The sequence below is a fragment of the Pempheris klunzingeri genome, chromosome 7 (genome assembly GCF_042242105.1).
Source record: "Pempheris klunzingeri isolate RE-2024b chromosome 7, fPemKlu1.hap1, whole genome shotgun sequence".
NCBI lineage: Eukaryota > Metazoa > Chordata > Actinopteri > Acropomatiformes > Pempheridae > Pempheris > Pempheris klunzingeri.
In genome coordinates, this window is record NC_092018.1 from 6,156,015 (window position 1) to 6,169,716 (window position 13,702).

Below are 13,702 nucleotides of genomic sequence, written 5' to 3' on the forward strand. Positions count from 1 at the left end.
TTGGCGAGCTCCAGGACACTTTGACAGTGACTCCCACCGTCTCCCCCACTTTAGCCGTCTTTGACTCTCTGACAATGCCATGATAACTCTATCTCTGAATCCTGTGTGCTGTGACAGCATCAGTCACAATTCTTGGCCTTGTCTATATCACTGTCACCGCCGCACTGTCACCTGACAACTAGAGAACAAGTGCCTCTTAAAAATCTTTCTTGTGTTTCATGGGCAAGAAGGAGTTGTAGAAGGATGAGAGATAAACTTACGAGGTGGTTTGAGCGGTGGCAGTGTAGGATGCAGGTTTTTGTTACAGTAATCCTGGTCCGTACAGCACTCTAGTGATCTCCTTCGACGTGAGTTCCCTGTGTCCTGGAAGAGAGGAAAGTGTTTGTTTTTTTTTACATTTTCTCATACAGTTAATCACAAAAAAACATCTTATCAAGGGATTAACTAGTAATGAAAATAATCATTAGCTGGAGCTTTAAATTTCATTTGGTAACACAAAGGTTATATAAAGAGGCTCACACATAGTGTATACAGTATATAATCAGGTCAGAATTTTCTACTTTATTCCCTTAACCTTATGTAATTACTTCTAAAATCAAAGATGTGACGTAGAAGATACAAAGGAAACAGTTGTCAAAGGGGGAAGTTATATTTATCGTAAGGTTACAGTTATCTACTTACCCTACACTGAAATTCTGAACCGACCAGCCCCAGGCAACCTGCCGTCTGGACTGGTACCCCTCCCTCCTCTTCCACCATGGTAAAACAGTAGCCATTCGTCCTGGAAAACAAGGTTTAGCTACAGTAAGTAAAGCAACCACAAGCACAATGTTATGGAAAATGAATCACTATCCACACTGTCTGTGAAGGCATAATCACTGGTACATGTTCAGTTTGTGTTTAAATCCCTGCTGAGCTTATATTGCTGTTATTACTTCAGACTTCAGGGCAGTTGAGATGGTGGGCCATAATATAATATGGTGTAAGTATAGCTGTCCATGTGTTTCTGTGTGTGCAGCTGAATGCACACACATGCATAAGAGTTACATTTACTGTTTTTTTGTTTGTTTGTTTCTCTACTCCACACAGTACCTGCATGTGTTATTGGTTGAATCTTCAGGGCAGTGGTGGTAACAGTGACACCACAGAAGTCTTTGGGAGGATGAAGCAGGAGCTGTGCTGCCACTCGTCTCCTTCCCACTCTCCACTGCCTCCTTATTGGATGCTCTTAACAGCATACTGTCCAATATATTCCCTGTAAAAAAGCCAAAAACAAGAAAACACAAGAAATTTAGTTGGGAGAGAGACAAAAAAACAAGTTGAAATCACATTCATGAATCATAGATAATACATTTTCACAGAGGAAAGAGCCCTAACACTGCCAGGGTTAGGGATTGCATTATTAATGCCACCAAATGTATGGACTCATGCTGCTAGAGGGTGTTTAGAATACAGAATATCAAACAGCCAGACTTGGTAAGCTTCAAAGATAATAAAACCCCTCAGTGGGAAAAAAAAGTTGTACTAAAATTAAGAAAAAAAGTCTTTTCATGTCAGAAGGAACAAGGAGACATTATGTATTTAATATTCAGTGAAACGTGCTCCAACATATTCAAAAAGATGAGCATAGTCTAACTTACTACAGCGAAACAAACACCGAATCTGCCAAAACATACAATTGAATAGAATATAAAATGGACAATAGAAAATCTGAGAAATAAGAACATCCAACATAAAGACGACAACAAAAAAAGAATAAATAAATAACTTTGAGCTAGAACACCTGATACTGTGAAATGTGTTCACTCACAGCAAATGTTTTTTTAATCTTACAACTGATACTGATCCTAAGACCTGATCCTATTTCAAGAGGGCACCTGTTCGTCACTTGAGGGGGAAAAAAGGATCACGGATGTGTCTTTACTTCACGGCTTTTAAGATTTTCATTCATTCCGGCATGGTCATTGAGACCAGATGCATAACAGCTGCAAGCAGAGATAGTCCTTCCTCTGAAAAGAGTAGGGGAGCACATTCTGTATCTGCGAGTAGTTTATTTCAAACCCTCACCCTCAAGTTCAGTTTTTTCCCCAAGCAGATGCTTCTCGCAAAGAATGAGAATCAATGAACATCAATGAACACATACAGACTGTATGTGAGTCAGAAATTACGGTACATTTTTCATGCTTAGAAAAAAAGACTTTTAATCTCTTGCCCTTGCAGAAATAGATGTGTGATGCCCGACGCTGGCTGTGCAATGAGAAACTCCAAATACTGGGGGATATGAGGCTAGATTTGTCCTCTAGAGCAACAAAGGAATTGAAGGTTTTCAGCACATAGTCTTCGGGAAAAATGTGAAGCATAAAAGCCAATATGTGACCTGCTCATGTACATTAAAGGGTCCATCTAGACACCTAACAGCTGGGCTAGAAATAGCTTAACACACTTAATGCCACCCAGTATGGCAGCGTGACCTCCTTCAAATCGACTAACACTCTGGTATTTTCTGGTGTTTTTAACTTCCTGCCTTTTCACACTCTATTCTCAATCCTTAGTTCATGTGGTCTATCAAAGCAACCGCTTTTGACGTGACAGCTTAAATCTCTAAGCGCTTGTGTGCTGTATAATAGTAATATTATGAAACAAAGCTCAGAGGTAGGGGATTTCTATTGAGGAGTTTTATTACTTGAAATACTTGCGTTTCAATTTCAGCTTTAAAGTTAGCTTTCAACTTTTTAAGTCAGTGTTAATCCGGAGCAGTGATTTTATTGGAATATGAAGGGGCTGTGTGCTAAGAAATGAATACAAGGTCCTACGCTGGTCTGATATCCCAAGTTAGACTATAATTATTCAAAGATGAAACTGTTTGATTTTCAATAGCTAACATAAGCTTTGTTTTAGCGGTGTCTCTAGTGTGGTGTGGCTGATGAGGGGCGAGGCACACGTTCAAATGCCACGCACAGTCTAACTGCACATATAGCAATGGCGACTATTAGTGTGCTCATTGGATAGGAAGCTAATCTACAAAAGAGCCTCACGTCAGAAAAACAAATTGGATTAGATGGAAGCTTGAAAATGCGCTGTATGTTTTCAGGGTGGTTATGTGCCGTCAGTCAAACGTCAGATAATGGGTGGTATCTTTTCTTTCATCACAAAACATCAAAGAACTTCCTCTAGGGACAAACTGTTAACGTTACTCAATGGACTGAAACGCACACACGCATGCATGCACTACTACACACATTAGCTAGAAAAAAAAAGTATGCACATGCAGACGTGCTTTAAAAATGTCACTTTTTACTGTCACTTGTATTTTATGTGCTCTGTTGTCAAAGCGCTGCACTCGCATTGTTTGATACTCATAAATCTGTATTCACAAAACGTTACTACAATTTAAATGTAGTTAACTTAAATGACTAAGGCTGCAAGAAAATTCTATTCTAGTCTAATGCTTTGATTTTTCTCCCTTGTGTTACAAGCAGAGAGAAAATGAATGAGATAGCTGTGCTCATTCATCTCATTCATGTTGGCTGTGATAAATGTGAGTATGCACTGACAGTAAAGAAGCTCTCTGATGTGGGTTGCCATTGGTTTTGTAATACACAGCTGTCATTGGTAGTACAAAGTGCCATTTTGATTGGCCTTTCATCAATAAGGAAGTTTATGCAGCATTAAAGGAAAGAAGTCCTTCCCCACATTCATAGGAACATTAAAAAAAAAAAAAAACAGAATTCACTCCCATAGCTTCATCATAATGTGTTTCCTTCAATTTTTTTTCATTTGCACAAGGGAATCAGTCAAAAAAGAATAACTTTGGAAAAGTGCTTGATGAAAATTGTCATTTGTCACCAAGCACTTCCCTTTCCAAAATGTCTCTCTTGTACACGCTGATGATGTGTTGACAATGCTGCAAGAGAGGGACGGTGGGGTTTAAAGGGGTCACATTAACAATTGACCAATTTGAGAGAAAGGGAGCGAGGAAGAGTAGGAGGGGGAGAAGAAAAGGGGATTAACAAACGAGAAGTGACAGAGCTGCGGGGAACTGGTGGGCAGTTTAGCAGCACACAGAGGGGACAGAGCAGAGGCCACTGGCCTTTTCCACCCTTTCTCTCACTCTCTCCCCCTCCCTCCACCTCCCTCCCGTCACTTACTCCATCCTGCTCCCTAATGCTCACTCACTTTGTCTCACCCGATGCCAACCTCTCTCTCCCTTTCTTCTTTGTCCCATATCTCTTTCTTGAGTCCTTCTCTCCCTCTATCCTGTACACGCCGCCCCCCTCGCACTTTTGAACAATTCTTGTGTTGTTTTTCTCCTCCAATTTAATCTTCAGTCTCCCACACAGCCCTGCTCTTGTACCCCGCCCTCTTCCTCTTCTCATCTTCTGCTTTATTTCCTCTGTCCTCCCTATGTGAGTCCACTGGATAGTCATGTGAGGTGCTACTGTGCTGTTGACAAAACACAAAGCCTTTCACATCCATCCTGCACCTGGGATCCCTGGCTACTGCTCTGTGTGGGTGCAAGCATGTGAGAAAGATAGTGGGACAGAGATATACAAGGAGAGAGGCAAAAAGAAAAGCCTCAACCCAGCAGAATGTTGTTTAATTCATTAATGCATTAAAGGCATTATGTGATTTAAAACTAGCAAATATAACAGGACTCCATGTTACAAAATGTAGATTATAGAATTTGTCTTTGTTGTCCAGCTAGTGTTTACCATATTTCATAACATTTCTGTATCTCTGATTTTGTAAATGCTTTCACATTATTAAAAACCTGGCTAGATCACATCAGTCACATTACCAAGTGTGACCATTATTTACATTTTCCAGAATCTTGAAATACTTCATTAGCTGGCATCTGAAGCACATATTCCTTTGACATTTCATACTATACTATCAAAGGAAAGGCATTATTTTGGTAATCCCTCAAGGATCGAAGTTGTGTTCTGGCTCTATGGAAATGTCAGGCATGTGCGTGAGTCATTTCATGTAATCAATCCACTTTGTATCTCTCTGTCTATCCTGTTATTGTGATTCGGGATCATACTACTTCATCTTGACAAATTGTGGTTCTTCATTCTCTTCTTTTTTGTTTTCCTTGTCTTCTACCTCTGACTACTAAATACTCCGAATACAGAGACTGCTGAATATTTGATTGGCGCTGAGATAATGGGCAGTTTTTCTATGAGCTTGTCCCATCTGCTGTTTTAGAAAGCAACATGACTGTGACCCTACATGTTCGTCAAATCTTATCCTCAAGAAAAAAAGGATTGCCTCCATTGAGAGGTGTAAAATCAATAGATCCTGGCCGGGGAAGTGGGGCAATAATAATTTGTAATTGGGTGGATTGAGGGGGGGTTGGTAGCACAGTTAAAGGAAAAGGAGAGTGAATATGCAGTATAAGAAAATATTGCTGATCCTGGCTAAGGTGCAAACCCTGAAAAAACCTGCACTGACCAATAGGGCTCCAGTCCAAACCTTTCTAAGTACCACTGATGTCAAAACATGCTGCAAGTCAAATGATTTGCGCTCTGAAACTGGCAAAATTTCCAGGCACTTAACTGACACTATAATTGTTTCAAGCTCTTTCACTAAAATGGCCTTTCAGATACCAGTATGGGCTTTCAGGTCCCCCCATAGGCTTTTTTGAGGCTTGATGGCAGGATATTGAGGCCACTATAAACATACGATTAACAACCATGGCCCCACAAACCCCTGAAAGCTAAAAGGCCTCTTTCAACAGATGCCGCTTTGTGCAAACTCGAGCACAAAAAGAAAGAAGACACAAATATATGGTAGAAAATACAACACAATATAAATATACAGTATAGACAGACAAAGGGCAATGAAGTGAAGGAGAGGGATATTGTGCATGAGATATCAAGATGAAGATAAGAGATTTAAATGAAGATAGACAGACATACAGACAGGGGGAAACAGACACAGAGAGAACATATTCATTAGTTATCCTGGCCATGTCAAACAAGGCCTACCAGAAAAGCCTTTTCACCGAGCTCATGTAAACACTACCCGCCTCCCCCTTACACTTAGGACACACTCATTTGACAACACTGCTCCCCTCCTGCCCCCGTTTTCCCTCTAAGTAGTAGTTCATCTTGCTGGTGTTTGACAGTGCCGTCGGTACAGCGAAAGAAACATCGAAGGTGAAAGGTTCTTTTCTCCTGCACTCTTTCTCTCTCTCTTTCTCTCTCTCTCTCTCTTCATGTACTTTCAGTGCCTGGTCTTATCTCCATGTTCTTCTTCCTGTCAATGTTGAGATGAGCCGAGCCATCCCACATGTGCAGGAATGTCTTAATGAACCCCACTTTTGTGATCTGGAGAGTTGAGGTTGTCTCCTTTTCTGTTTTGGCTACGCTGTTGAGCCTTCGAGTCCTGTGGCAAAGCTCTCTCTGACATTTTCTCAATATAACTGCTTATTTGACTTGACAACAAGTTGAGGTACATGGGCCATTGAGCAAATCTTTTTGCAAACTATGGAGCACAGACACAGTAAGTCTTACTGAAATGCAAAGTTGGGCTTATGGTGCTTATTAGTTAAGAGGTTGTGCTTAGTGACAGTGGTATCAAAGTAAAAAAAACTGGTTGCTCAGCTTCACAGACTCTAGCACAAACACACACACTCTTATAGTTTCTATTGTATATATTGGTGCATTGAAGGCAGTCAGAAGTTATGCATGATCACGCCTTCAAACTATTTTCCACATAAACTGTCTGACAGACCATTAACACCACCTTGTGTCTTTCTTCACCAACATTTTAGCACCTCTTCTTTATTTATCCACTCATGTAAAACTCCCATCAATTTTGGATCAAAATTCTTCAACCAAGTAGACACGTATGATCTTAGGAAGCTACTTTTTAATGATTCAATCAATCAAACAGCCCTGGGAGAAACAAATATGATGATTTACATGTTAGAAAAAGGTTTTTTACCAATCCAACAAACAGGACGGTAATCGTTCACCAATCAGCCAATCACAAATTGAAAGCAACATCATGTGGCTTAAAAACATATATAAAACAAACGATAAAACAAGTGAGAGCAGGGATAAGGGAGGCTGCTGGAGCTGCGTTCAGCCCGTCTGTCCTCCGACACACAATCATCATCATCATCAACAGCTCTTCAAACATTCCTTCATTATGTCACACTGATGAATGACGCAGTAATGGGCCAGTGCCAGTGTCTGGTTATACAGCTGTCATCTGCCAGCTTTATACTGTGACCACTGGGCTGCGTGTGTGTGTCTGCGTATATGTGTGTGTGTGTGTGTGTGTGCATCCCCTTTCAAGGGGATGAGTGACAGGTACACAAGGATTCCGGAACTCTGAGTTCATTCCAGAAGGCCCTCAGCGCTCCCTTCGGAATACAAGGAAATGATGAAACGGTCCTTTAAGGAGGTGTGAGAGAGCAAAGCAAAGAAAAGAGAGAAAGGATACCAGCTGGTCTCTTCATCAAAAGCTCCTTTGCTCCTTCTCATGGCCATCTGTGGGCTCCTACTCATAACAAAACAGCTCACATCAATTCACAGACACCAGGCATCCGGCTGGATCAGTGGGCTGTGGCTTTGCACTCTAAGTAATTCTGATGGCACTGCTTCAAATCTGCTCATAAACTTTATCCAGATTTGACTACATGTTACCACAAAACTGATTTGTTATGAAGACAGAGTTGAACAAAACAATTTTGCTATACCATGACTATTGTATTGTAATGTTGCAGTTCAATGAGCAGGACTGTCACCCAAAACTGGAATCCAATTCAGTATATTGATGCATTGATGGCTGATAAACTTTTGATCTTTGGAGCAAATATCTTTAAGTTAAACAGAGTTGATGCATTTCAAAATACATGCAAGGAAGATGGAGAATGTCCTCCTACATCTCTTTTAAAAAAAATTCTTGTGGAAGACAAATGAAGCTACAGTAAGCAATGGTGATCTCCTACAGACCCAAGCAGCTGCTCCCTTCTACCATCAGACAGATGTGGATGCCACAAAGGAATGCTTTACAGTGTGCACCAGCAAACACAGTAACGCAACCTGACACAATATCAATATATCAGTGTAGTCTTTAAAAACACTATTGCAACACAAACTGCTCTCTTTATGGCCAGCACATTACAATTTACTTTTACAAAGGTGAAATATAACATAACATATAAACATTTAGTAGAAATTGTCCTGCAGAAACAGGCTGATTTGAAAGTAATCAGTCCTACTTTCTCTGTCAACAAAACAGATGTCCGACAGGTGTTAATAAGTGGTTTTTGATTTCTGACTTCTGGCCAGTGTGGGTTCTTTAGTATGGCAGAAAATGTCAATGGTCTCTTGGAGAGTCATTCTCTCATTCTATGAAAGCCTGTTTAGTCTCCTTGCAGATGTACATGAGCACGTTCTACATCAGTTCCCAAACATTTACATCCCAACTGCAATCATTCATTAGATCCACAGCCTTCAACGTGTGGCTACTAATGCAAATGTATATTCTCCAAAACACTTTAAACTGAGAGTATGTGATCCAGTGAAAGAATACAGCATACTTGGACTATGATGCACACCCATCACACAGAGTAATAACTAGCATTAGGTTACAATACACACACCCTCACAGCCCATTCAAACTTGGCAGCTATTTTTACCATATTGGATATGCTATTCCTGTGATATCATCATGTGACTCATTGTTCCATCATGGTGGTATGCAAAAATCATGCCTATAAACTGATAAACAATAGCCACACATTCGCCAAGTTGATAGTTGGCCATGGCAAATATAACAGACAGAGTTTAGGATTCCACACACACACACACACACACACACCCACAGAGTGCATTATAACAGAGCAATTAAAAACACACAGACAAGCTAAAAGTGGTTTAAGGAAACGGAGAATGACAGCATAGTGGAGATACTTTTTAGGAGGCACGATCCTTCGCTGCCAGAAACGGGGGTGGACGTCTAGTCATATGATGTCACCTTTTTTGTGTGTTCATGTGTGTGTGTCATGTCAAAGAGTCTCTGTAGACTGTTTCTAACAGTAAGAAACGAAGTGATCTTTTCAAAATTACTTGACCTCACAGCTTCATCCTTTCCTCTTTCTAACTCAGTCTTTCCATTTTCTTGCACATGTACGGAAAGGCACAATCTAGAAAATATGTATAACAGTGCACAGTTACAAGATAACATCCTTAAACTGGACTTTTGTTTTAGGTCTCCAATCTAATCAAACCTTCTCTCCTTTCTCAAATTAACACTGCTGTTATATGGTCATTCATTTTATGGCCCCACTTTAAACACGCATTAACTACATGGTTTTCTTAAATAAATACTCCAAGTGACACAAACTTAAACTATGCAGCACACAACACAGAAAGGCATTAAAGATAAGAAGGTGCTCCACGAACAGTAGGAGAGGAGAGAGAAGGAAGAGGAATAACTTTATGTCATCCTAACAAAAAGTTGCAAAGGTTACAAACCTCAATGTAGATTTAGTCCTTCAGGCAAAACAAACTGAAATGAAATTCTTTTTCAAAAGGTCAAATATGAGTCTGACATTTGTAAGAAGCCTGAGTTGCTCAATGGGCAAACTGCAGCCTCCAAATATTCAGCACACAAGTTTAACTTTGTCCATTTGGTATGCACACAAACAGCTTGCTTACAGTGAATGCTCAGATTAAGTTTGATGAAGTTGTTCACATGGTTCACCGTAACCCAACAACCCAGGTCAAGCTGTTTTGGAACTCGAGGTAATTTCTAGAATGATACTTGGTATCACACAGCTGATAAAGGATGGGATATTTTGAAAATGTAAGAATTTTGTCTTAGCCGTTTTTGACCTCAGTAAATTACAGAGCACCTTGACACAAGCTATTATTAAAGATTTCCGCTGAAAGTTGTTTCCCTGTTGGCCTCAAAACATTTTTTTTCAACCATCACTTTACTATGGAGCCCCTACGTGTACATAGGGGAGAAAAGGGGGAGAGAAAAATGGATGGGTTTCTTGAGAATAGAAACACCATAGAAACACCACAACAATGAGCGCTTTTGAGATTGGCCTCAAATATAAAGACATTAAATCAATGTTTGCCTGACCTGGTCCTGATTGATTGATTCATTGGCTACTAAATGCACTGCTCTGGACAGCTTCATGGGTACAGGTGGATGTACCCTAAATGCAGAGAACACAGACTGTGTAAGGAAAGAGGATGTGCGCTTGGTGTTCCAGTCAGGTCGGTGAGGCAGCAAACACACATGCAGTATGCTCTCATGCCCACTCTAAATGATACGCACACAGAGTGGTCTGGTAAAGACTGTTGGCAAAAACTTGATGGGTTTTTTTGACAGTCCACTGCCCCAACAAAGCAGCCACCTATTGGGATTTGCCCCAGTGTGACAGATGACAGATGCCCCAGTGTGACAGCAGGTCATTCCAAAAGGTAGTGTATGCATTACAGTAGGGTGTGCACAAAAGAACGAGACTATTTCAATATGGGACAGGTGGCAACCCAAATTTACATGGTGCCAAACTGACCTGGAAGCACAATGCCCTAAATGAAAAAGTTTTGCGAGAGAACGCAAAAGTATTTTTTTACACCATCTGGAAGAGAGGAAGCGTTTTAAGAAGTGGAGGAGCATCTGTAAGACCGAATGACTTAGAACATTTAGCCATGACATGCATGAGTTTTCATGGGCATAATACTGTACAATGACACTCTTTTCCAAACCAATCTGAATTGTGTTCAGCACTTAAAAAACACTGAAATGCATGCATTTCCTGACTTGTGACTTAGCTTTTGCTCTCACTGCAGCAACAAGGTGACTAAAGGATTTGGTTGTTATTCTCTCTGCTCTACACTGCATCTTTTCTTAAACGCTGCTGCCTACTTCCCAATGATTTCAACTCAGTCCAACTACAGCCTTGCATACTGCTGGCATTTAGAGTCATTCAAATTTAGAATGTGTGTTAAATGTTGTGAATCCCCGGCTCTCCCAAGGGCTTCATCAGTATCACTAGAGAAGAGCCATGACGCCAAACCTGTGTTAATGTTGCTATAAACGGTGTAATAACGGTGGATTCATTTCATGAAAATGCAGTGTCAATCTGCAGTTCAGACACACAATATGCATATCAAGCAGTGGTCCACTGAACTGAGTGTGTAATAAGATACCAGAAACTATTATTTCTCTTTCAGGACACATCTAGCCCTCACTAGGGGCAATCAAAACACTCTTTGTCAGTTAGCAAAATCTCACACATGCACATTCACACCATGACTTAAACATGCAATCATTGTCCTGCGGAACTGATAGATAATTGAAGAAAATATGAATTTGAGACGTTCGACACACAGAATGAATGTAGGTTAGTGGCTTGCTGTGTGCGTGTGGGAGTGAATAGACAGTAAGTGTGTGTGCATGCTTTTTGTGTGTGTGTGTGTGTGTGTGTAGAGGGAGGGCTGATGGTGTTAACATTACAGCTGCCATGTGTTTATTTCCCAGAGTTCTGGTCTGTGGCGTCTCAGTCATCTCCACAGGCTTAAACAGTCACTTTCCATTTACAGCCTGTATACCAGTATGTGTGCATGTGTAAACAGTATGTGTGTATGTACTGTACGCTGTGGGAGAATATTAATGCATTTCCCAATGTGTGGATGATGTGTGTCATTGGCGGGCATTTGTGTAACATCCATGTGCGAGTCCCCGCTTTATGTGTGTGTGTGTATTTGTGTAAGTGTACGTGTGTTTATAGTTGTATGCGTCCCACTGTCTCCTCTGTGTGATTAGCTTCCCATTAACTAAGTCACATATCACCCATCAGTGGCTCCAGGCCTCCTCTGTACTATCTCACTGGACAAACATGCTGTCGGCTAGAACCATTCACACACACGCACACACACACATGCTCAACATCCACTCCCATCTGGACAGCCATTAGGTGCCTATCATAGCGTATGATGATTGTCTGTATTGCAAAGTCATTTGGTTAAAAGAGGGCATCCTGACATGCACTAATGACACAATTTACACTACCACATTCAAAGTAGCTGATTCATTCACTCTTTTTCTTCACTTTGCTTTCTTTTTATCAACTTATACTCAAAATGATTGAAGGTCATGGCTCATCAGGTGATACATATAGGTCCACTAAAAACACAACAGCATTTTTTAATAAGGCAGTGAAAACAGTGGTGATCTCAGCCTTAAACCACTAAATCTAGAGTTAAAAAATGCTCTATGGCTAAGATTTTACGTAAGGACACATAAGCAAGATTCAATATGTGGTTGATTTAGTCATAGTTAACTATCTTGTGATAGTTGATGAGGGAACATTTTTTTCTAAAGAAAAGGGGAAGAAGAGAATTTACAGATTGTAAAGCCCACTCAAAACAATGTACAGTAACTCTCTCCCTGCCCTAATCACCCTTCTCCATCCAAAAAAATTGGAGCAGGTGGAGGGATGGGTATTATGAGTGCGAGTGCATGGAAAACCCTAAGCCCCTATAGTCCCAGCGCACTGCGGTTGTGGCAGCCAGCTCTGCTCTGCTCCGCTCCACCTGTTATCTGTCCATCACTGTATTGTGTTGTACTGTACTGTGCCGAGAGAGTATCAGGGCTGTGCTTCACACAATTAACCACCACAACTTCACTGTTTAAGAACACATTTGAAGTACGACCATTGCTCTTAATATAAATGCCCCAGCAGCCACTGTGCAATAGTTATAAATTAGCAAAAAAAAAAAACAATGCTTAGTTTAGTTTAGCTCTGGCACAACAGTGTAGCTGTCAGCTTATCTTCAGGCAATTAACATGAACTGAATTTCTGAATTGTTTTTTTTTTGTTGTTAAATTGTTTCATTTACATACACACTGTACATACAAAATCAATTTCTAATGTCTTAAAAATGGCCGAGTCAAATACAGACGAAAACAGCTTCTCTCTCTCTCTCTCTCTCTATCTCTCATATAACTTCCCCTGCTCCAGCTGTGTCTTAAGAAGTCAAGGCCAGACCGGTAATCTGACTGGGACAGGAGTTACCGGATCTGTATCTATTACAGGATGTAATACCCCTCAGTCCAAATGCTCCAAACTTCCCCTTACCTTCCACCTTTTAGAGGTCATTTCAAGATTTTTTTTTTTTTTCCCTCAAACACACAGCGTACGAGCTCTGTCAAGTATGGCCTATCAGGGACTCATATTTACGTCATTGCTTTGTCACAGAACCCCTATATGCTCAACTCCTGCCACCACATTAGCCTTTTGGGCCATGCCATTTTAACCCTCACCCGTGCAGACACTCCCAGGAGCAGACTATTGCTTGTAGCCCCAGCTGTGTTGAGGAAAAGATTTCCAAAGTCACAAAGCAAAAAAAAAAAAAAAAAGGCTAAACTTAAGGTGTGACTTTACCTCAGGCCAATTCAACAACCAGCAGCAACACCTTACTTGAGTGTTTCAGCTTCACAGCCAGCAGATCAGTAGTTCTAATGAGGTATCAGTTTCCATTGAGGGAACTCAACACATCCTGTCAGGAAGCTTTGAGACTCAGGAGCAGAAAGCACCAACACTTTGGTACAGTGAGTCAGCTCTCACACCTTCTGCTTCTCTTTTCTCAAAATTGCTTTTTATTCAGAAATCTTTCAGTCAGCTTTTCCTAGCTGGTGATGATAGCTTTGCCAATGACTTCCT

At 40.8% G+C, this 13,702-nt stretch overlaps 1 protein-coding gene across 1 annotated transcript in view; it reads right to left on the reverse strand.

Annotated features, from left to right (window-relative positions):
- Positions 1 to 13,702, reverse strand: part of bmpr1ba (bone morphogenetic protein receptor, type IBa) — a 46,288-nt gene that overhangs the window by 6,268 nt on the left and 26,318 nt on the right. Inside the window, exons 2-4 of the mRNA XM_070833470.1 lie at positions 1,093 to 1,255; positions 682 to 781; positions 261 to 363 (exon numbers count right to left, since the gene is read on the reverse strand). Coding sequence (XP_070689571.1) covers positions 261 to 363; positions 682 to 781; positions 1,093 to 1,238 — 349 coding nt within the window. The 5' untranslated portion in view covers positions 1,239 to 1,255. The remainder of the gene's footprint in view (positions 1 to 260; positions 364 to 681; positions 782 to 1,092; positions 1,256 to 13,702) is intronic.